General features: G+C 45.6%; 1 protein-coding gene across 1 annotated transcript in view; it reads left to right on the plus strand.

Annotated features, from left to right (window-relative positions):
* Positions 1 to 7991, plus strand: part of cntn5 (contactin 5) — a 229839-nt gene extending 221848 nt beyond the window's left edge. The window contains exons 19-24 of the mRNA XM_080772412.1: positions 1013 to 1247; positions 2077 to 2186; positions 2844 to 3030; positions 3526 to 3638; positions 4706 to 4877; positions 6903 to 7991. Of these exons, the coding sequence (XP_080628538.1) occupies positions 1013 to 1247; positions 2077 to 2186; positions 2844 to 3030; positions 3526 to 3638; positions 4706 to 4877; positions 6903 to 7012 (927 nt within the window). The 3' untranslated portion in view covers positions 7013 to 7991. The remainder of the gene's footprint in view (positions 1 to 1012; positions 1248 to 2076; positions 2187 to 2843; positions 3031 to 3525; positions 3639 to 4705; positions 4878 to 6902) is intronic.
* Positions 7992 to 17559: the final 9568 nt, after the last annotated feature.

Consider the following 17559-nt stretch of genomic DNA (forward strand, 5'->3'; position numbering starts at 1 on the left):
ATTACAATTACAATTTAGGCATTTAGCAGATGCTATTATCCAGGGTGAAAGTGCAAGACCAGTGTAAGAAACAAACAAGGTAAATCTTCACATAATAGAGAACATTATAGTGTCTCTGTGTAACTAGGATACCAGGCAAACATCAAACACAGCATCTGTCTAAACAGCATATGGTACTAAATCAAATTATGTACTTCAAGAAAGAACTATAATCTAAATTAAGAAGAAATTAAATGACAACATTCCTTGTGAAGAAATAGGGCTAGTATATGTGGTGATATATTGGGCGCAGTGATATTTTGGGATAGGACTCGTTCAGTAAAGACTCAGTAATGAGTAATGATTAGGAGATTCCTGGACTGGAGGACTTTTGTTTTAATAAATTGGTCATGAACCACAAAGTCTAACAGCTGTCTGTTTGCTGATCCCTGATCCTGTTGCTTGAGCTCAGCAATCCCAAATGGCAGGTGCTTGAGTTAAAATATATATAATATATAAAAATACAGCCTGTGGCGTTTACATCATTTCCAAGAACGGATTCCTTTTGAGCTCATCTTTCTCATCTTTCTTTTCTTGTCGAGACACTTTTGAATGCAATAATAGCAAGCAGCATTGAATAGGAAAATGTACGCAAACTCAATTGCCTATAATTACATGGGCTTTGGTGCCGGTAAGCTTGGATTTGACTTTAATCTGTGTCCATAAGCTCTCTCAGGTAATTGTATCTATGCCGTCTCTGCCGGGTGGAAACCTCATATGTCCAAGACTTATAGTTTTCAGGATTCAAATTCCAAAACAGCAAAAGTAGCAGATCGACAATCGCTTGCCGTCGCATTTTGAGCTTGCGATTCTGCTACTTTGTATGCCTTTGCATGACGCTGTAGTTACTAGTCAGTATGATCAAGTAATTTATGAAAACACACTAAGAGTTAAAGTATGGAGAGAAGAGGTTTTCTGCCTGACGACAGCAACGACAAGCTTCTTTCGTCCCTGTGAACGTGTGTCTCGTCAGCCCGTGTCGGAGGAGTTCCAGAACGGCGAGGGGTTTGGCTACATCGTGGCGTTCCGCGCCAACGGCACGCGAGGCTGGAAGGAGAAGATGGTGACGTCGGCCGACTCCACGACCTACAAGTACCGCGACGAGACCTTCCCGCCCCTCACCCCGTTCGAGGTGAAGCTGGGCGTCTACAACAACAAGGGAGACGGGCCCTTCAGCAAAGTGGTTACCGTGTACTCCGCCGAAGGGGGTGAGCTGGTTGTTTTTCCAATGTTTTTGGATTTGCGTATAGGGCGGTGGTGGTTCTAAAAGTGTGCTAATGGACCCCAATTAGCACACTTTCAGGGGTTCCAACTTCCAAGGGGGTTCTCTGCTAAATGATTGAAGCATGTGCAAATGGAACCAAATGGACCCTCCATTTGGTTCCATTTGTACACCGTTATGGGTACGTGGCCTAATGCACTGGTTCTCAGACTTTCTCATGTCAAGGACCTCCAAATTGATGTATGTGTATGTATTTTGGCTGCGGACCCCATCTAAATATATTCTTGACCACCATACAAGATTTGCTTTTTCAAAAATATTCATAATTTTGTAACTTATTTTCAAAATAGCAGATCTACAAGCTTGTAAATAGCCTATTTATATTGGATTCAACCGATGCTATATTAATGAACTAATGTAGCTGCAGGGGACCCCCTGGAACCCTCTCAAGGACCACTGGGATCCGGACCCCACGTTGTGAACCATTGGCCTAATTGATAATGAAGTGAAGTGATAAAGTTTGAGAAGCACTGTTGCAGGCATCACCACAGCGCCGCCGTGTTGACTCACTGTCTGTCTGTGGGGTTGCTAAAGTTCTCAACGCAGCGCCGCCGTGTTGACTCACTGTCTGTCTGTGGGGTTGACTCACTGTCTGTCTGTGGGGTTGACTCACTGTCTGTCTGTGGGGTTGACTCACTGTCTGTCTGTGGGGTTGACTCACTGTCTGTCTGTGGGGTTGACTCACTGTCTGTCTGTGGGGTTGACTCACTGTCTGTCTGTGGGGTTGCTAAAGTTCTCAACGCTCTGTTGCTCAGAGCCCAGAGAAGCCCCGCTGGATGTGAAGGCTGCCAGCATCTCCGCGTCGGAAATTAGGGTCACTTGGAAGCCACCCAACCCTGGCCCTGGAAGACCGAGAGGATATGAGGTGTGTGTGCGACTGTGCATGCGTCATGCCTGCACCTGCGTAACACATGTGTGCATGTGTACGTGTGTGTGTTAGTTTCAGTGCATGCGGATGTGTGTGTGTGTGTGTTCACTTGAAAGTCAGTAGCCAATGCAACTCTGGCATGGGACGGCAGATTGTGTGTGTGTGTGTGTGTGTGTGTGTGTGTGTGTGTGTGTGTGTGTGTGTGTGTGTGTGTGTGTGTGTGTGTGTGTGTGTGTGTGTGTGTGTGTGTGTGTGTGTGCAGAGCATACTACTGTACATGCGAGTGTCAGAGACTGCTCCTACATGCTGCATAGATTTAGACCTGCACTCGCCTTTGATTGAAAATGAATTACTAGGCGTCATCTTAATGTAGCAAGCTGCCTAAAGCATTCCGTATCAAAAGCTTGTCTGATTATGTCGGATTAACGGTCGTTTTATTGAACGCAGTGAATACTGGGATATGAAATTCTGTTCATAATATATCGTGCAGCCCTATAATGCTAATTTCTTACCCAACAGTACATGAATCTTCATAGCTACCCGCACAAAAGTCAAGTCTTCAGTCTACTGTGTGTCCCCCTTGCGGAGAATGAATCAAGGACATGCATGACGCAGTATTTTAAAATACTATTGTCTGTTCGTATACGTTCGCAGGTCGCCTACTGGAAAGACTCGGAACAGGAGGAGGAGGCAAAGAAGAGGAGAACGGTCAAAAATGAGACGTCTGTGGTGGTGACGGGTGTGGAGGGCAACACCCTCTATCACATCACAGTGAGGGGCTTCAACAGCATCGGCCTTGGGCCCGCCAGCTCGGCCATCGCGACCCACACCAGAAAAGCCCGTGAGTTTTGCAATCGAGTGCCTGTGAAGACCTCTATTCTGCAGCACGTGCGATAAACACAATTATTCCTTATTTTGATTAACTTTTTTCTGTTTTCAAATGTGATGCTTGTTATGGTCCAGGCCTGTCTGTTTGGACTGGAGGCAGTGTTAAAATGTTGCACAATATCATTACTAGCATTTTTGACTAACTTTCATTCAGTTCATAACTGAATATAATGCGACACGTTATAAATCTTGTCGATATGCTTTGTTTTGCTATACGGAAATGTCTGTAGGGCTAATGTGGTTCACATTTTTTGCGTGTGTGCATGTGTGCGTGCGTGCATGCTTGTGCATGTAGGGAGTCTCAGCTTCTGTCAGACGTAAGAAGGGGGGACTCCAAGGAAAAAAATTAAACCACAGCTATAAATGGAACAGAAGCAATTGACCTACTTGGTGGGAACTCCGTAATGCCTGTTAGTACTGTATCTCTGACGCTCTCTCTCTCCTGCAGCTCCGGCGGAGCCCCCCGCCAACCTCATGTGGGTGCAAGAGGGCAACAATGTGTCGTTGAGCTGGGACCCGGTGAAGTCCAGAGACAATGAATCGGACACTGTGGGATACATGGTAAAAACAAAATAGAAACTACAACATCACCTCTGTTAAGAGCATCTACAGTGCTGGCGGCGTGTTTCCTCCTCCGCGTCATCAGTGCCTATACCCGAAGGCGGGATTGGCGAAAGGGCCTTTCTGTGTGGAGTTTGCATGTTCTCCCCGTGTCCCCTAGGGTAGGTACCCTCACAAAAACATGCAGTAATCCTGGTCTCTAAACTGCCTCCCCCTGGCCAGCCGGGGCGCCTGATGGAGGTGAAAGGAACTGGTTGGAATAACATGTTCCTTCCACGCGCTACGTCCAACCAGGGAAACTCCCCCCTGTCAGGTGTAAAGGAGCAACTTGGACACTCAGGCATGAAGGGAGCATGAGTTAAGTCCGTTGCTCTCCCCAGGTTGGCGGAGGGTGTGTAGAGCCCAGGATCACAGTAGATGATTGGCACAGGGGTGAAAAATGGGTTACAAAATCGTGGGATAAAAAATATATTAAAAAAAAAGAGCATCTACAGTAGATGCAGACATGTCTGCTCGAAATTCCACCATCCCAATATTCCGACTACATGGCTTCGCGCGCAATTAGGGATGGGGTTAATAATGGGGCGAGTCGGACCAATGTGCCGTCGGAACAATGACACGTTACCGTGCAGGGAAACGTCAGATGTAGCTCGTTGTCTACAATAGCTACTACGGTAGTATAAAGAGTGGTCACGGGGTCCGTTTGTACTGTAAATATGTCCAACTCAAACGCTAATAAAAAGCCAAAATTACTGAACTGGTTTTACTTTTCAGTTTCATGTCTCTCTGCAAACACCTCAGGAGGAGGGGAGGCTCGTCTCTCCTTGACAATAGAAGCATCAACAGGTCCACTCACTCACATGTAAATGAATGGGTCTATGACTGTAAAAGTCACAGTACAACTGGACGTGACTTGAGCCACGAGAGGCACCGTGAGCAAGTCGCCGCGCCGAGCGTTGTGACAGCCTTGAGGAAAAATAATAAATCATTGATTTCAGACTGAATAATGCAGTGAAACTAAATGAAAAGAGTGTCAGGCTAATGTTAAATGTGTCTCACACACACAGGTGTTCATTCGTCAGGAGGGGCGGGGCCACCACAACCAGGTGGTCAGGACCATCAACCCGTCCACAGTGCTGTCCCTGCCAGAGGGAGGGACCTACATCATGGAGGTCAGGGCGGTCAGCGAGGGGGGGGAGGGGGCCGTCAGCTCCCACATCCGAGTCGTCACCTCATCCGGTAAGGGGGGGGGGGGCATGGTGTTTCAACCACTGTATACTGGTGAGGCCATTTTTATGATTGTTGCCATTTTTAGGTAGCCAATGTAGTTAATCAAGCCAATCTACAAGCTCACAACCCGGCTTTGTCATGCGGAACTGGTACACAACAACGTATAAATCAGGCATAACCAATGTAGGCCAGTCAATCGGCCATCACATTTGGGCACATTATTGGGCAAGTGGCTATGGCCGAATTTAGCCCAAGGAATGTTTTGTTCAAAACTAATGCTTGAAATGGATTCAGAATCATTAAAACCCCCTAGTCACATGCTACTTAACCTCTTAAACCCCAGCGGGGTCCAGGAGGGAAAATCCAAAATATCTGAGTTGGAACCTGAGACCTTGACCAGCCCCATTTACCTGTTCAGGAGGTGGAAAGCCGCTGCCCCCGCCGGCGGGGGATTTAATTGGATTTAAGAGGTTGCATAATGAAAATTAGAATGTGTTGTCTTATATATTGTAGGTTGTTTATGGTACCCCAACTTTCAACCCCTGAATTTACCATGATCCACTAAATATTTCTTTCACAATGTTATTTGGATGACCCTAAGGATCATAAAAAGCCTTGAACCATTACTTATTTACTTATTTACATATTTTTGGTCACGCCCCTTTTTTGCTTAGATTGACTGACATAATGGAGAGAGTGTGGAGACGCACGCACGCACACACGCGCGCGCACACACACACACACACACACACACACACACTCCAATGTCTCAACTCTGCACAGTAGTCGCGTCTTGTTTTGGTACCAATCTCACATTGTGGCCTTTAAGTGAGTCACCTAGTCACCTAATGTGTGTGTGGAGTTTTTTTTGGCTTAATCCCGCTTTAATTACCTCTTCTCTTCCCACACAAACAGATAATGAACTTTCAAGGAGCACGGCCAGAGAACACTTATTTGCACTACATGGCTACACAGAGATTCTCATGGCAAAGGAGAACAATAAAGGCTCATTCATAGTCTGGATTTTCGGTGGTGAGCTGACCACCGCTCCAGTGGTGAGCTGACCACCGCTCCAGTGGTGAGCTGACCACCGCTCCAGTGGTGAGCTGACCACCGCTCCAGTGGTGAGCTGACCACCGCTCCAGTGGTGAGCTGACCACCGCTCCAGTGGTGAGATGACCACCGGAGCTGAAATAACGTTGAGTGGTGGTGAGTAAAAACAGAGAAGGGCTGGAGTGGTGGTGGTAGTTTGCTCTTCACCGCGGCTCGTGATGTTGCAGTTCGGTGGTCACCTCACCACCGAAAATCCAGACTATGAATGAGCCTTAAGAAAGCCGGTTTCGTTGCCAATTAAAACAATAGCAGATCGATCTACAAGCTCACAACGCATCACTTCAAGGGTGCTATGACAACGGGTATTACATACCACTGTAGGTTCCTGTAGATTCTTGTAGGCGAAGACAAACAGCCAAAATTAGTTTTCTTCGTCGGGTGGCTGGCATGTCCCTTAGAGATAGGGTGAGAAGTTCAGTCACACGAGAAAGACTCAGAGTAGAGTCCTGCTTCTTCGCCTGGAAAGGAGACAGCTTCTCGGGCGTCTCCTCAGGGAGGTCCTCGAGACACGTCCCACTTGGGAGGAGACCCCGGGGCAGACCAAGGCGCAGTTGGAGGAATCACATCGACTCACTGGCCTTGGAACGCCTCGGGATCCCCCAGGAGGAAGTTATTAATGTTGCTCTGGAGAGGGAAGTCTGGAGCTCTCTGGTGGAGCTGTTGCCCCCGCGACCTGACTACGAATGAGCGGTTGAAGATGGATGGATGGATGGATGTACTGTAGATTCCCAACTTTCCATTTGTTAGGCTTCAAATTCAAACACAGCTAAAATAGCAGATCTACAATCTCGATTGTGTGATCAAGGTGTTAAATTACTGGACAAAAAGCACAAAGTTAGAAAAGATTGCCCGACAGCAACGCTATGCTAAAGGTATTTCATTACTAAGACATGTCCTGTGGTGTCTGTCTGTCCTCCGCAGGCGTCCGAGCGAAGAGTGGCCAGCACTCGGCGTACCGTGGCCCGCCGTGGGGCCTGACGTGGGCCGTGCATCTCCTGGTGGTTCTGCTGGTGCCTTGGGCTTGCTGTTGAGCGGGGATCCTTCCTTCTCCTAACAGACTGTCTGCTTTGCTTTGGCCTTGGCCGCGCCTCAGAGGGCCCAGGGAGGCTGCAGCCCAGAGGGTCTGCCACTGAACATGGTATGGTCCATACTGTACATCTTCTTTTAGTCTGATTTCTGGACTTTTATCCGTTGTTGTTGTTTCTTTTTCTTTCTTTTTCTTTCTCTTTTTTCACGTCCCTCCCGGGTGTCGCGGTATAGTGCACATGGTGTCGAGAGACTCTTTCTTTTCTGACATTGTGCGATTTCACCCGCCGACGGACCGACCCACATCTTCGTCACCTGTCACCCGTCTACTCCTCGGACCCTCGGACCCTGGGCTCACCCCCACCCACCACTACTGCGTGGCTCTCTTCAGAGCTCGGACCCTGACCTCACACCGACCCACCACTACCGCGCGGCTCTCTGCAGAGCGTGAACATTTTCCTGGAGAGCCGCCCGCGCGCTGCCTCCGGTAACGCAGCAGGGACCGGCCGGCGTGTCCGTGTCTCTATCGTGACTCGATCTGCATCAGTTTAGCCCTCGGCTGCCCTAACAAGCAGCCTACGCTCAGTAGAGATAAGTGCATTGTTTTTCTTATTCACACATTGAGAGCGAGAGAGTGAGAGAGAGAGTGCGAGAGAAAGACAGTACAGATAAAAATTACAAAAAAACACAACTTTTTTACGGTGCCGAAAATCTTACTACTGTATTTCCAGACTTGCTTTTTGTACGTTGTGTTACCTTTAGAGAAAAGAGAAAGAACAACAAAAAAAATAAGAAAAAACAGTGATATATGTCTGCTTTCGTCAAGGTAGGTTTTGTTATTTTCTTTTGGTGGTTTTTCCTTTTGGTAGCGAGAAGCAAATGCTTGGTGATCTGTTGACTGTTGGATGTACGGAGGTAGAACACAGGACCTGTTTGTAGCGTCCCAGCACATCGTTAGACTCTGCCTCTGTGCGGACTCAGCGGTGTCGGTACAAATAAACGTGATGTATATTTTTTAAGCTCGTGCAACTCGTCCTTTATTTTCTTCATGTGTCCTGCTCCGTGAGAATGCAGAAACCTGTCGGACTTACTGTGTGCAGACCATAGACTGTAAAGAATATGGACAAAGCGTTCCCCGGGTCTAACATGAACGTAAAATGAAGCCTGTCAGTCCTTGAATTGTAAGTCGCCATCTTTCTAGATCCGTTTGGGCCCAGCTGAGCCATTGGCTGGCCCAGACAACGAGGCGGGACTTCCCCCCTTCTTCTTCGTTGGTTTTTATTTTGACTCGAGTGGGTGGGGGATCCCGTTCATAGACTGTAACGGTAGCCACGCCCCTCAGAACATACGCGACTTTATGGTCATTTTTTAAATAAATGGGAACATAATTTTCCAAAAAGAATATTATGACATTAGAAATGAGACTTTAAACTAGTGACTGGAAGCAGAAAGTATTCATGCCCATGTTTATTGGTAATACAGTCTAGGTGAAGTTGGGCCCAAATACATGGACTTCTATGGGGCTATGGGTTTTTTTGGGCCCAATGACAGCGCCACAACAAGCCATTATATGAACTTTCAGGAAATCCCGATTTCCTTGTGGCTTCACAAAATATCTGTCTGACTGCCCCCCTGGTGCAGACAGGGGAAGAAGCTTATTAAGTGCATTCACTCGAGGACTGTACTGTGCAACAGATAGGTTGAAAATCAGCGGAGTGATCCTTTAATCCCCAGCGTTCGCCGGAAACAGCAGATCATCGTGGCACGTCGTGAGCTTTTGTTGATCGGCTGTTTTCAGTGAAAGCATTCCCCACAGTAGCAGAAAACAGGAAAGACATGTTTTAGTCGACAAAATGCTGTGCTGTTGAGTGAAACTGTGCATAGTAATGTATAATCAGTGAGTATGGTTTGAGGCTATTTTCCAAGGGATAATCAATGGGGAGCAGATCATTATTGAGAAATAAACCCCCACAGGGTCTTATCACCCTGAAGGGGTTGTATTTCTCAATAATTACCATTGATTATCCTGCTTATTACACGGCTATGGCATACATTAGTACTCCATTATTTTTTGCCAGGTCACGGTGTGTCCTCGGAAAACGCGGTCGCCTCGGAAAACAAGTGTTGATAAAATAGAATACATATTCGGTTTACATCGAAGATGAAGGATGGATGGGGACGGATCAACATAAGGAATGTCTGAACGTAACCAGTCTACAACATACAACATATATGCGTACTACTAAACATTATGAATACACTGTTACGTGTTATATATTTATTTGTATTGCCCTGTATTTCACTGCTTTTATATGACACTCTTGTATGGGTAAGTAGGGCGTTCATTTACCAAAAGACATACAAAGTTTAGTCTGGAGACACATGGTTTCTGCCCGACAGCAACGGAATCTTCCTCCTCTCTCTCTCTCTCTCTCTCTCTCTCTCTCTCTCTCTCTCTCTCTCTCTCTCCTCCCTCTCTCTCTTCCTCATCTCATCTGCACTAAAGCGTTATCTCTCACCGGGCAGACATCCATATGAATTTGCCTCAAGTGTAATTAATGGAAGAACGGGGGGATTTTGTAGCCCCCGGAACGGGTCCCACTTAGCACGTGCTTTGCTTTAAAAAGTGAGACCTCAATCCTGGACCCCATTCCACTGCTTCCCGTTCCCGGCTCCCTGGACTCTCTATAGTACAGGCTCAGGAGGAGTACTCGCCCCACGCCCCCCCCCCCCCCCTCCCCCTCCCCCTCCCCCCGCTCACCTGGGGGTTGACAGGGGGAACCGAAAAGACTGCCCGCCCGCACTGGTACCAGCGAGCAGCGTGGCGAGCTACAGCATAGGACGACCGTCGCTCCGAGCGAAAGGTTTTCATCCCACGAACACTGGCTTCCTATTACCCTCTGGTTTGGTTCGCTCAGACAGATGGAAGAGGACATTATTTTGTAGTACATCCTTTCATGTCAGGAATTCAAAGCATTAATGTGGTGCGTGCGTGTGTGCGTCCGTGCGTGCGTGCGTGCGTGCGTGCGTGCGCTTCTATTGCTATACTTTCTATACTTTACTGATAGGGCCAGATATTTCCACAACTGTAGCAGAATGTAAAAAATAGATATTGTGAGGAAACATTTGTGCGGTCCAGGTTCTATATGCATAAAAAGTTATTTTTGGGCCCTATTTTGTCATGCCTTACCCCTTATCCCTAAATCCCTTCATTTCCTTTTTACATTTTTTGAAAGACAATTTTTGAATAGTTCAAATAGCCGATCTACAAATTCACAACGTATCGAACATCGTACATCGGCTAGTTGAAAAATGTAAAACGTTTAGGGATAAGGGGTATAGACTAGTGACGAAAATAGAGCCATTAGCCTTTAGAGTACAGTTATACAATATCCAGGTTGGAGTTAGGGTTTGGATTAGGTATTTAGAGGTCAGATTTAATCAAATAAAAAAACAGTCATGAAATCACCACCCTAGTCATGTTCTCATAAGGATAGCATATACAAATGTACAGTACGAGAGTGTTTGTTTGTGCGACCGACCGTGCCTGCACGTGCACGTGTGTGTGTGTGTGTGTGTGTGTGTGTTTGCGCGCGTGTGTGTGTGCGTGCGTGCGTGCGCGGTGCTTTCAATGACGTTTGTCTCGGTCGTGCCTACCTCTGCACAAGTGGTAATGTAGCGTCCTTAAATTATGCATGCAGCACCTGTCTGTGTCGGCGCATCAGATTTATGATAATGGATCATGTACCTTGCAAAGGGGAGCCGTTAGGAACCGAGCAGCGGGAGCTATGGTGTCAGCAATTAAAACATTGCGTGTGTGTGTGTGTGCGTGTGCACGTGCGTGCGAGTGTGCGTGTTGTGTGTTTTAATTCCTATGTTTGCTGTGGGGCAGAATGAACCTCTTATCTCCATATCCCAACTCGTTGTTTTTTCATGAATTAACGCCCTACTTGATCACACTACAAAAGCATCAACCCTTATCTGCAGCTTTTGGTGTTTTTGTGTGTGTCTTTGTTTAGGATTATCTTTTTTTTTGTTTTACTTTTCAAGGAAATACCACATCATCTACATAAATACATTGGGTATAGAAGTTGATAAGAGAACAAAACAATAATGTTCCAATAATTGACTGCTTTGATGCCATCTAATCCAATTACTATAGTTTGTACTTAATAAGAACGAGGCTTCTCCCCTCAGGGTTCCATGATGAGGAACAGACCTTATTCTGCTAAGAATATAAATATTATATTTAAAAAAAAAAGAAAGGAGAGGTCGCACAACTCGTAGTCCCGATGCCAAAAAAACTTCTTATTTATTTAAGAATCTATACACACAGTATCTCTCTCTCTCTCTCTCTCTCTCTCTCTCTGGGGGGGACACAAACAGACATGTTGTCAGATAATGACAACATGATGAAGACATGATAGCACAGTTAATAATAAATAATACAACTTTAATTGTATAGCACCTTTCATGACCGCTCAAAGTGCTTTACAGAGCAATGGAGATAAAAGAAAAGAAAAGCAAGGCATAAACATTAAAAAACAAGCAGTAATGCAATACAGTGAGGACATGAATAACAAAAAATAAAAGATCAATTAAAAGCAAGGGTGTAGAAGTGGGTCTTGAGCTGTGCTTTAAAATGTCTACAGAGGCTGCCTGTCGAAGGTACAGTATTTTTTAGTTGCCATTTTTTTAGGCAAAGCGAGCATGCCAGCAGTGGAAGACCTTTGGGGGCTGTTTGGGACATATTTAGGCAGGCAGTCATGTAGGTAAGAAGCTTGAGACCATTGAGAGCTTTATACACAAGTAAAATCATTTTAAAATCAATCCTAAAAACAACCGGAAGCCAGTGTTCTCTCGTCTAAAGCCCATCGCACACCGTCTGCGACCGTCTGCGGCGCGACGCGGCGGACGGAGCCGGTGTGCGATAGGTTCATTGAAAATAATGGAGGCCGCGCGGCGGACGCAGCCGGTGTGTGGTGGGCTTTAGTTCTAGTTAAAACTCTGGCTGCTGCATTTTGGACAAGTTGTAATCTGTCAATTATTTTCTTAGGCAGTCCAAAAAGTGCATTGCAGTAATCAAGCCAAGAAAAAACAAAGGCGTGGATTAGTTGCTGTTATTAGTAACGGAAATAACTGTTTGACGCGGCCAAATGTCCCTTAAGTTGCTTTATACGACGTATACTTTACGCCAGACATTTTCCACGTTAAAACGATCGGCATGATGAGGGTGTTTGGTGCAGCTTTAGAGAAACACTCTACTCAAGCGTAGACTGGACGCCCACGTTCCAAAAAGAAAACCTCTGTGTCTGGCCTTAATGTCTTCGAGAAAAGCACAGCCTTTGTACGCTTCAGGGGAGTCGCGGTCGGCTCGACACGCACAAACCTGCACGCACTGCTACAGACTAGAGTGGGCCCCGGCGAGGGGAACACGATCAATAGGGCAGCGTACAAATCAAACGAGCAGTGCTGGAACAGCGCCTCGGGACAACGCGATGGTGCTATCAAACAAGGCCCCCTGCTGAGCCCGTTATGTTTGCAGAACCATTGAAGCACAGCCCCCTCCCCCAACCCCCCCCACACACACACACACATACGCTAGTCAAAAGCGAAGCACATATTCAACCATCGTTTGCTATCTATCTGGCAGATGTGAAATAAACGTTGTCATCTGTGTTGTTGTCTGATGCTAATGCTTCTGTCCACTGACATATGAAGCCCTTTTTAACCCATTAATATCCATTAATATAGAATAACTTTCTGCTATTTTTGAATAGCCAACGCTAAATTCTAAAATGACACGGATGCTTTCCCAGGTTTAGTAAAGGAGAACTTCACCCATTTTCAGCCTTATCAAATGATTGGTCCTCACTAATGCTCATTATAATGGCACACTGTCTGTCTACTCACTCCGTGTCTCAGAGTAAGGCTGCATGGACAGTTCAGAAACCTGCGTACCAGTGACGTCATTTATGGGGACTACAAGCTTCTTCATTGAAAGTTAGCATGCTCAAACACACGCTACTGTTAAATGTTTGAATTGACTGAGCCTGCCTAATGATGATGTCACTGGTAGGCGGGTTTCTGAACTGTCCACTGCCCTCCTCTGAGTGAGTACCGGTATATAAAAACAAAGTGTTAACGAGGACCAATTATATGAAGCTACTGTAGGTCGAAAATGGGTGAAGTGGTGAAGGATCGGATACTTTGACTCAAGTTACTTAGTTTGTCAACCGCTGTCTTTAGATACTTTAGGCTGATGATAGTACTTGTGGTAGTACTGTCTATGATTGGGAACGTGTTGGAGGTGCAGAACGTTCCCCTTGAAAGGTCCAACACAAGTGGACTTGTTAAAACTGATTTAATGTTTACTGGCAGGTGAGAATTTCGTATATGCCCGTGGAGGTTATTGCTTGGGACATCTTGAATGACAGCCTGTAGTAGAAAGAATCAAATTCAGTAATTTTAGGATAATGATGATTGGTGTTGGGACAGGGCCCTATCTATCAGACTGTATACATGGCCACGTTTTGGCATAACCAGGGATCTATTTGATGGGGGGAGGGGGTGCATGCCCCTGCGTCCGGGGTGCATGCCCCTGCTTCCGGGGTGCATGCCCCTGCTTCCGGGGTGCATGCCCCTGCGTCCGGGGTGCATGCCCCTGCTTCCGGGGTGCATGCCCCTGCTTCCGGGGTGCATGCCCCTGCGTCCGGGGTGCATGCCCCTGCTTCCGGGGTGCATGCCCCTGCGTCCGGGGTGCATGCCCCTGCGTCCGGGGTGCATGCCCCTGCTTCCGGGGTGCATGCCCCTGCGTCCGGGGTGCATGCCCCTGCTTCCGGGGTGCATGCCCCTGCGTCCGGGGTGCATGCCCCTGCGTCCGGGGTGCATGCCCCTGCGTCCGGGGTGCATGCCCCTGCTTCCGGGGTGCATGCCCCTGCGTCCGGGGTGCATGCCCCTGCGTCCGGGGTGCATGCCCCTGCTTCCGGGGTGCATGCCCCTGCGTCCGGGGTGCATGCCTCTGTTTCCAGTGAAAATAGCCGATCTACAAGCTCAAAACGATTTGTGCTGCCAAAATACATTTTCGTAAACAAAGAAAGCAACTGTCAGAAATCAGAAGAACAGAAGCACTTTTTAATACTTTTCATTGGTTCAACTTTTTTTAAACGAACACACAGATGGAAAACATTCAATAGGGTTGATTGATTCATTAAAAAAAGGTTTAATATCATGCCAATACTTTTGCTAGCCTAGTACATTTTTGAATTCAAGACTTATAATTATAATTTATAATATTTGTATATTATAATATATTGTACAATGTATTATATATTGTACACGTGAAATACATGCATGATGCGGTCGCACGTGTGTGTGTGTGTGTGTGTGTGCGTGTGCGACTGTGCGTGTGTGCGTGTGCGTGCGCGTGCGCATGCGGAGGACACACTGGATGAATGGCCCTTCCTGTCACCCCTCACAGACTTTATTGGATAAAATGTGATTGTAGTTTTAATTTAATTCTGTCTGCCATTTTTCTCAATAAGCTCTAATTAATTGTCGTCCATTAATTATTTGCAGCCAATATATGCCTGCCTAATAGTCCTTTTGTATAATTAAAAACGTGGCTGTGAGGTGAGACCTGCTAGCTGGATTAATGAAACATGCTTAAACGTGCTGAAACTTGTTTCACATTTCTTTTTCTTTTTTTTGATTGACTGAATACGTTTTAGTCAGAAATGTAAACTGTGGGTGGTATACAGGCAGACATAAAAGGAGTCTCACAGGGTCAACAAGGAACACAAAAACGTCCTGGAAACTTGTTTCCATTGTGGTCCACTGGTCCTCTATAATATAGATAGTATGTATTCAATTCATCCACATGCATAGCATGGAAAATAGACACATTAATACATGTCAAATACAATACAAACAATGTACAAAAGAGATGGGAAATGTACATTTACATCCCCTTGCGGTCTCCTGATAATGTTTATTTTTATTTTTATTTTCTTATATTTTTTTAGACATTTTTATGGCATATTTTGTTTTACACTAAAATTACACTAAATAAATACATTTATTTAGTGTCTGAATTTTGGGATACATTATGACTTTCACACATTTCAAAGACAAAGGTTTTACTTTTGACTCCTTTACATTTCTAGCGAGGGATGCATTATGAACTAGAAAAGGTTTTTGAGTCATCATAGAATTGGCAGTTAACAAATTGTCTGCCAGTTATTAATGAATTAAAGTCCCGTGACACGTTAAATGTTCGTCAATTCAAATTCAAAATGATCAAAAGTAGCAGATCTACAAGCTTGTGGATCTGCTGCTATTGATACTTGTATGTGATGCTGTATGATCAGTAGGGAATTCATTTATGGAAAAAACACAAAGAGATAAGAGGTAAACTGCCCGACAGCAAACGATGTGTTTACCTAAAGCATGCATTTGATCACATTCCAGGAGATGAGTTCCAGACATAACGTCTCTTATGAGCACACCACCATCTGCCTCACACTGGCAACAACCCGTGTCTTAACCCATTAAAACCAGGAAAGCATCTGTTGATTTAGATTTGAGCTAAAAAATATTATTTTAAATTCCGGCTATTATAAAATACTCACAAGCTTTGATTGAAAGAGTGTGACATTTTTTGCAAATCTTTGATATTCTTTTAAAGCAAACATTTTGAACTCAGATCTTTGCTTCTGGGGGGGGGGGGTCCCTGGCACAACATGAAAAAGTTTGAATGTTTGAAAATTTAGACGACATTTTTAGAATCGGCTTCAGGTCTTAATGGCTTAAAAGAAAATCACCAAGATACTGTATGCAAATGTTAAGGAAACTGGATCATCCTAGAAATAAGTTGTATTTTACTTTAGGTGTGGAGGTGAAATATTGAACTTTTAAAGCATTTCGGATGATAAATTTACCCTACTGTTTTATGTACCCTTTTGCCATTTAATAAAGGACATTATGCCAATCTGTATTAGCCCTCCAGGCACCTATTTTAAATTAATAATCCTTGATAGATTATATGAAATTCATACTTCCCCCTCCTGATTGCTGATTAATAAAGATAAGCCTATTCTCAAATTAAAATATATTGTAATAGGTAAGTGTGTGCGCTGTGCAGAATGTTAATATATCGACACAAACCGTAACCGATAAAGGGTTATCAGTGCTTCTCAACGTAGGGGTCTGGAGACCCTTATGGGTCCTGGAGAGGGTTCAAATGGACCCGTACGGGTCTGTAATGTAACTCTGAGGCCCCTTTTCCACCAAAAGAACGTTGGTTCTCTGAACCAATACATCTAACTATAAATGTGTCACGTCTCTGACTGTGTGTGTGTGTGTGTGTGTGTGTGTGTGTGTGTGTGTGTGTGTGTGTGTGTGTGTGTGTGTGTGTGTGGGGGTGGGGGTGGGGGTGGGTGGGTGTGTCCGTCCAGAACCACCACAAAAGGCTCTGGTCAGGCTCTGCCAGTGGGCCTAATGAGGCCAAGTCCCCTCACCTGTGCAATTTCCAGCCTCTGCATCAGCCAATTTATGGCAACCCCACACCTGACAATAATTGATTACTTAACCAATCCACTTTCCAATCCAATTTTTGGAAAGTGAAGAGTTTGCCCTCAAACGTCTGGGTTTCCGAGGCTAGCCCTCTTCAGACACAGGCAGATACAGAGATCTCCATGTGAGACACAAGGTGCGGTTCCATTAAGCCTTTGCGAAAAAAGGAAGTGTATGTTCATTAAGTCGAAAAAAGAAAAGTGAATTGTCGGTGTTTCCATTAAACTGATAAAATGCGCATATGAAATATGCAGTAGGTGGCACTGTTTTGCCAGTAAAGTGAGGCTCATGTAAAGTAGTCCTAATCCATGTCCACACCATTGATTTGATGCGTGCTCTCAGTTTAACGGACGGGACCCCATATACTGCGCTGTAATCTGATCCCTGGTCAGCGGCTGACCGACTGTCAGCCAGTCTACAGCAGCTTGCCAGCGGGCATCTGCTGCTTTTACAGTATTGATGACACCTACAGTCAAAGAACGTACAAAGAACGATTTGTTGTGTAATGCTTGTCTTAATATATTCGGGGCACATGTAGCCTATATGTCGCGGGACTCATCAAAATGATGGGATCTTTGAACACACTACACTGGGTAGTGTGGAGAGAAAAGGTATAAACGCTGACTTTATCCTTGGTGTGAAGCCTGGGTGTGCAGGGGAGCATCTAGTTCATATCCTGGCATTTTACAGCTTCATCGCCTGCTTTGCTGTAAAGCCAGGTGTGGCGACCCTTTCGCCCCGGCTGACATATTGCCTGATTTAAAGATTCCCTGGGTGGCGGGCCACAGTAAAACCTCCCTCGGATCACTTGAGGCCTTCTTGACGGTTCCCTCAAAGTGAAAGTAAGTATTAAAACAGAGAATAGGAGCCACACTTCCCTTCAATCCCTCTGCTGCTTGCTGCCGCTGCGCTCTAGGTTTTAAATTGGTGGGATTATCAGAAAAGCCCCATATTTGCCCACACATCTGACTCGGCTACG

The sequence above is a fragment of the Protomyctophum bolini genome (assembly GCF_963924005.1).
Source record: "Protomyctophum bolini genome assembly, chromosome: 9".
NCBI classification, from domain to species: domain Eukaryota; kingdom Metazoa; phylum Chordata; class Actinopteri; order Myctophiformes; family Myctophidae; genus Protomyctophum; species Protomyctophum bolini.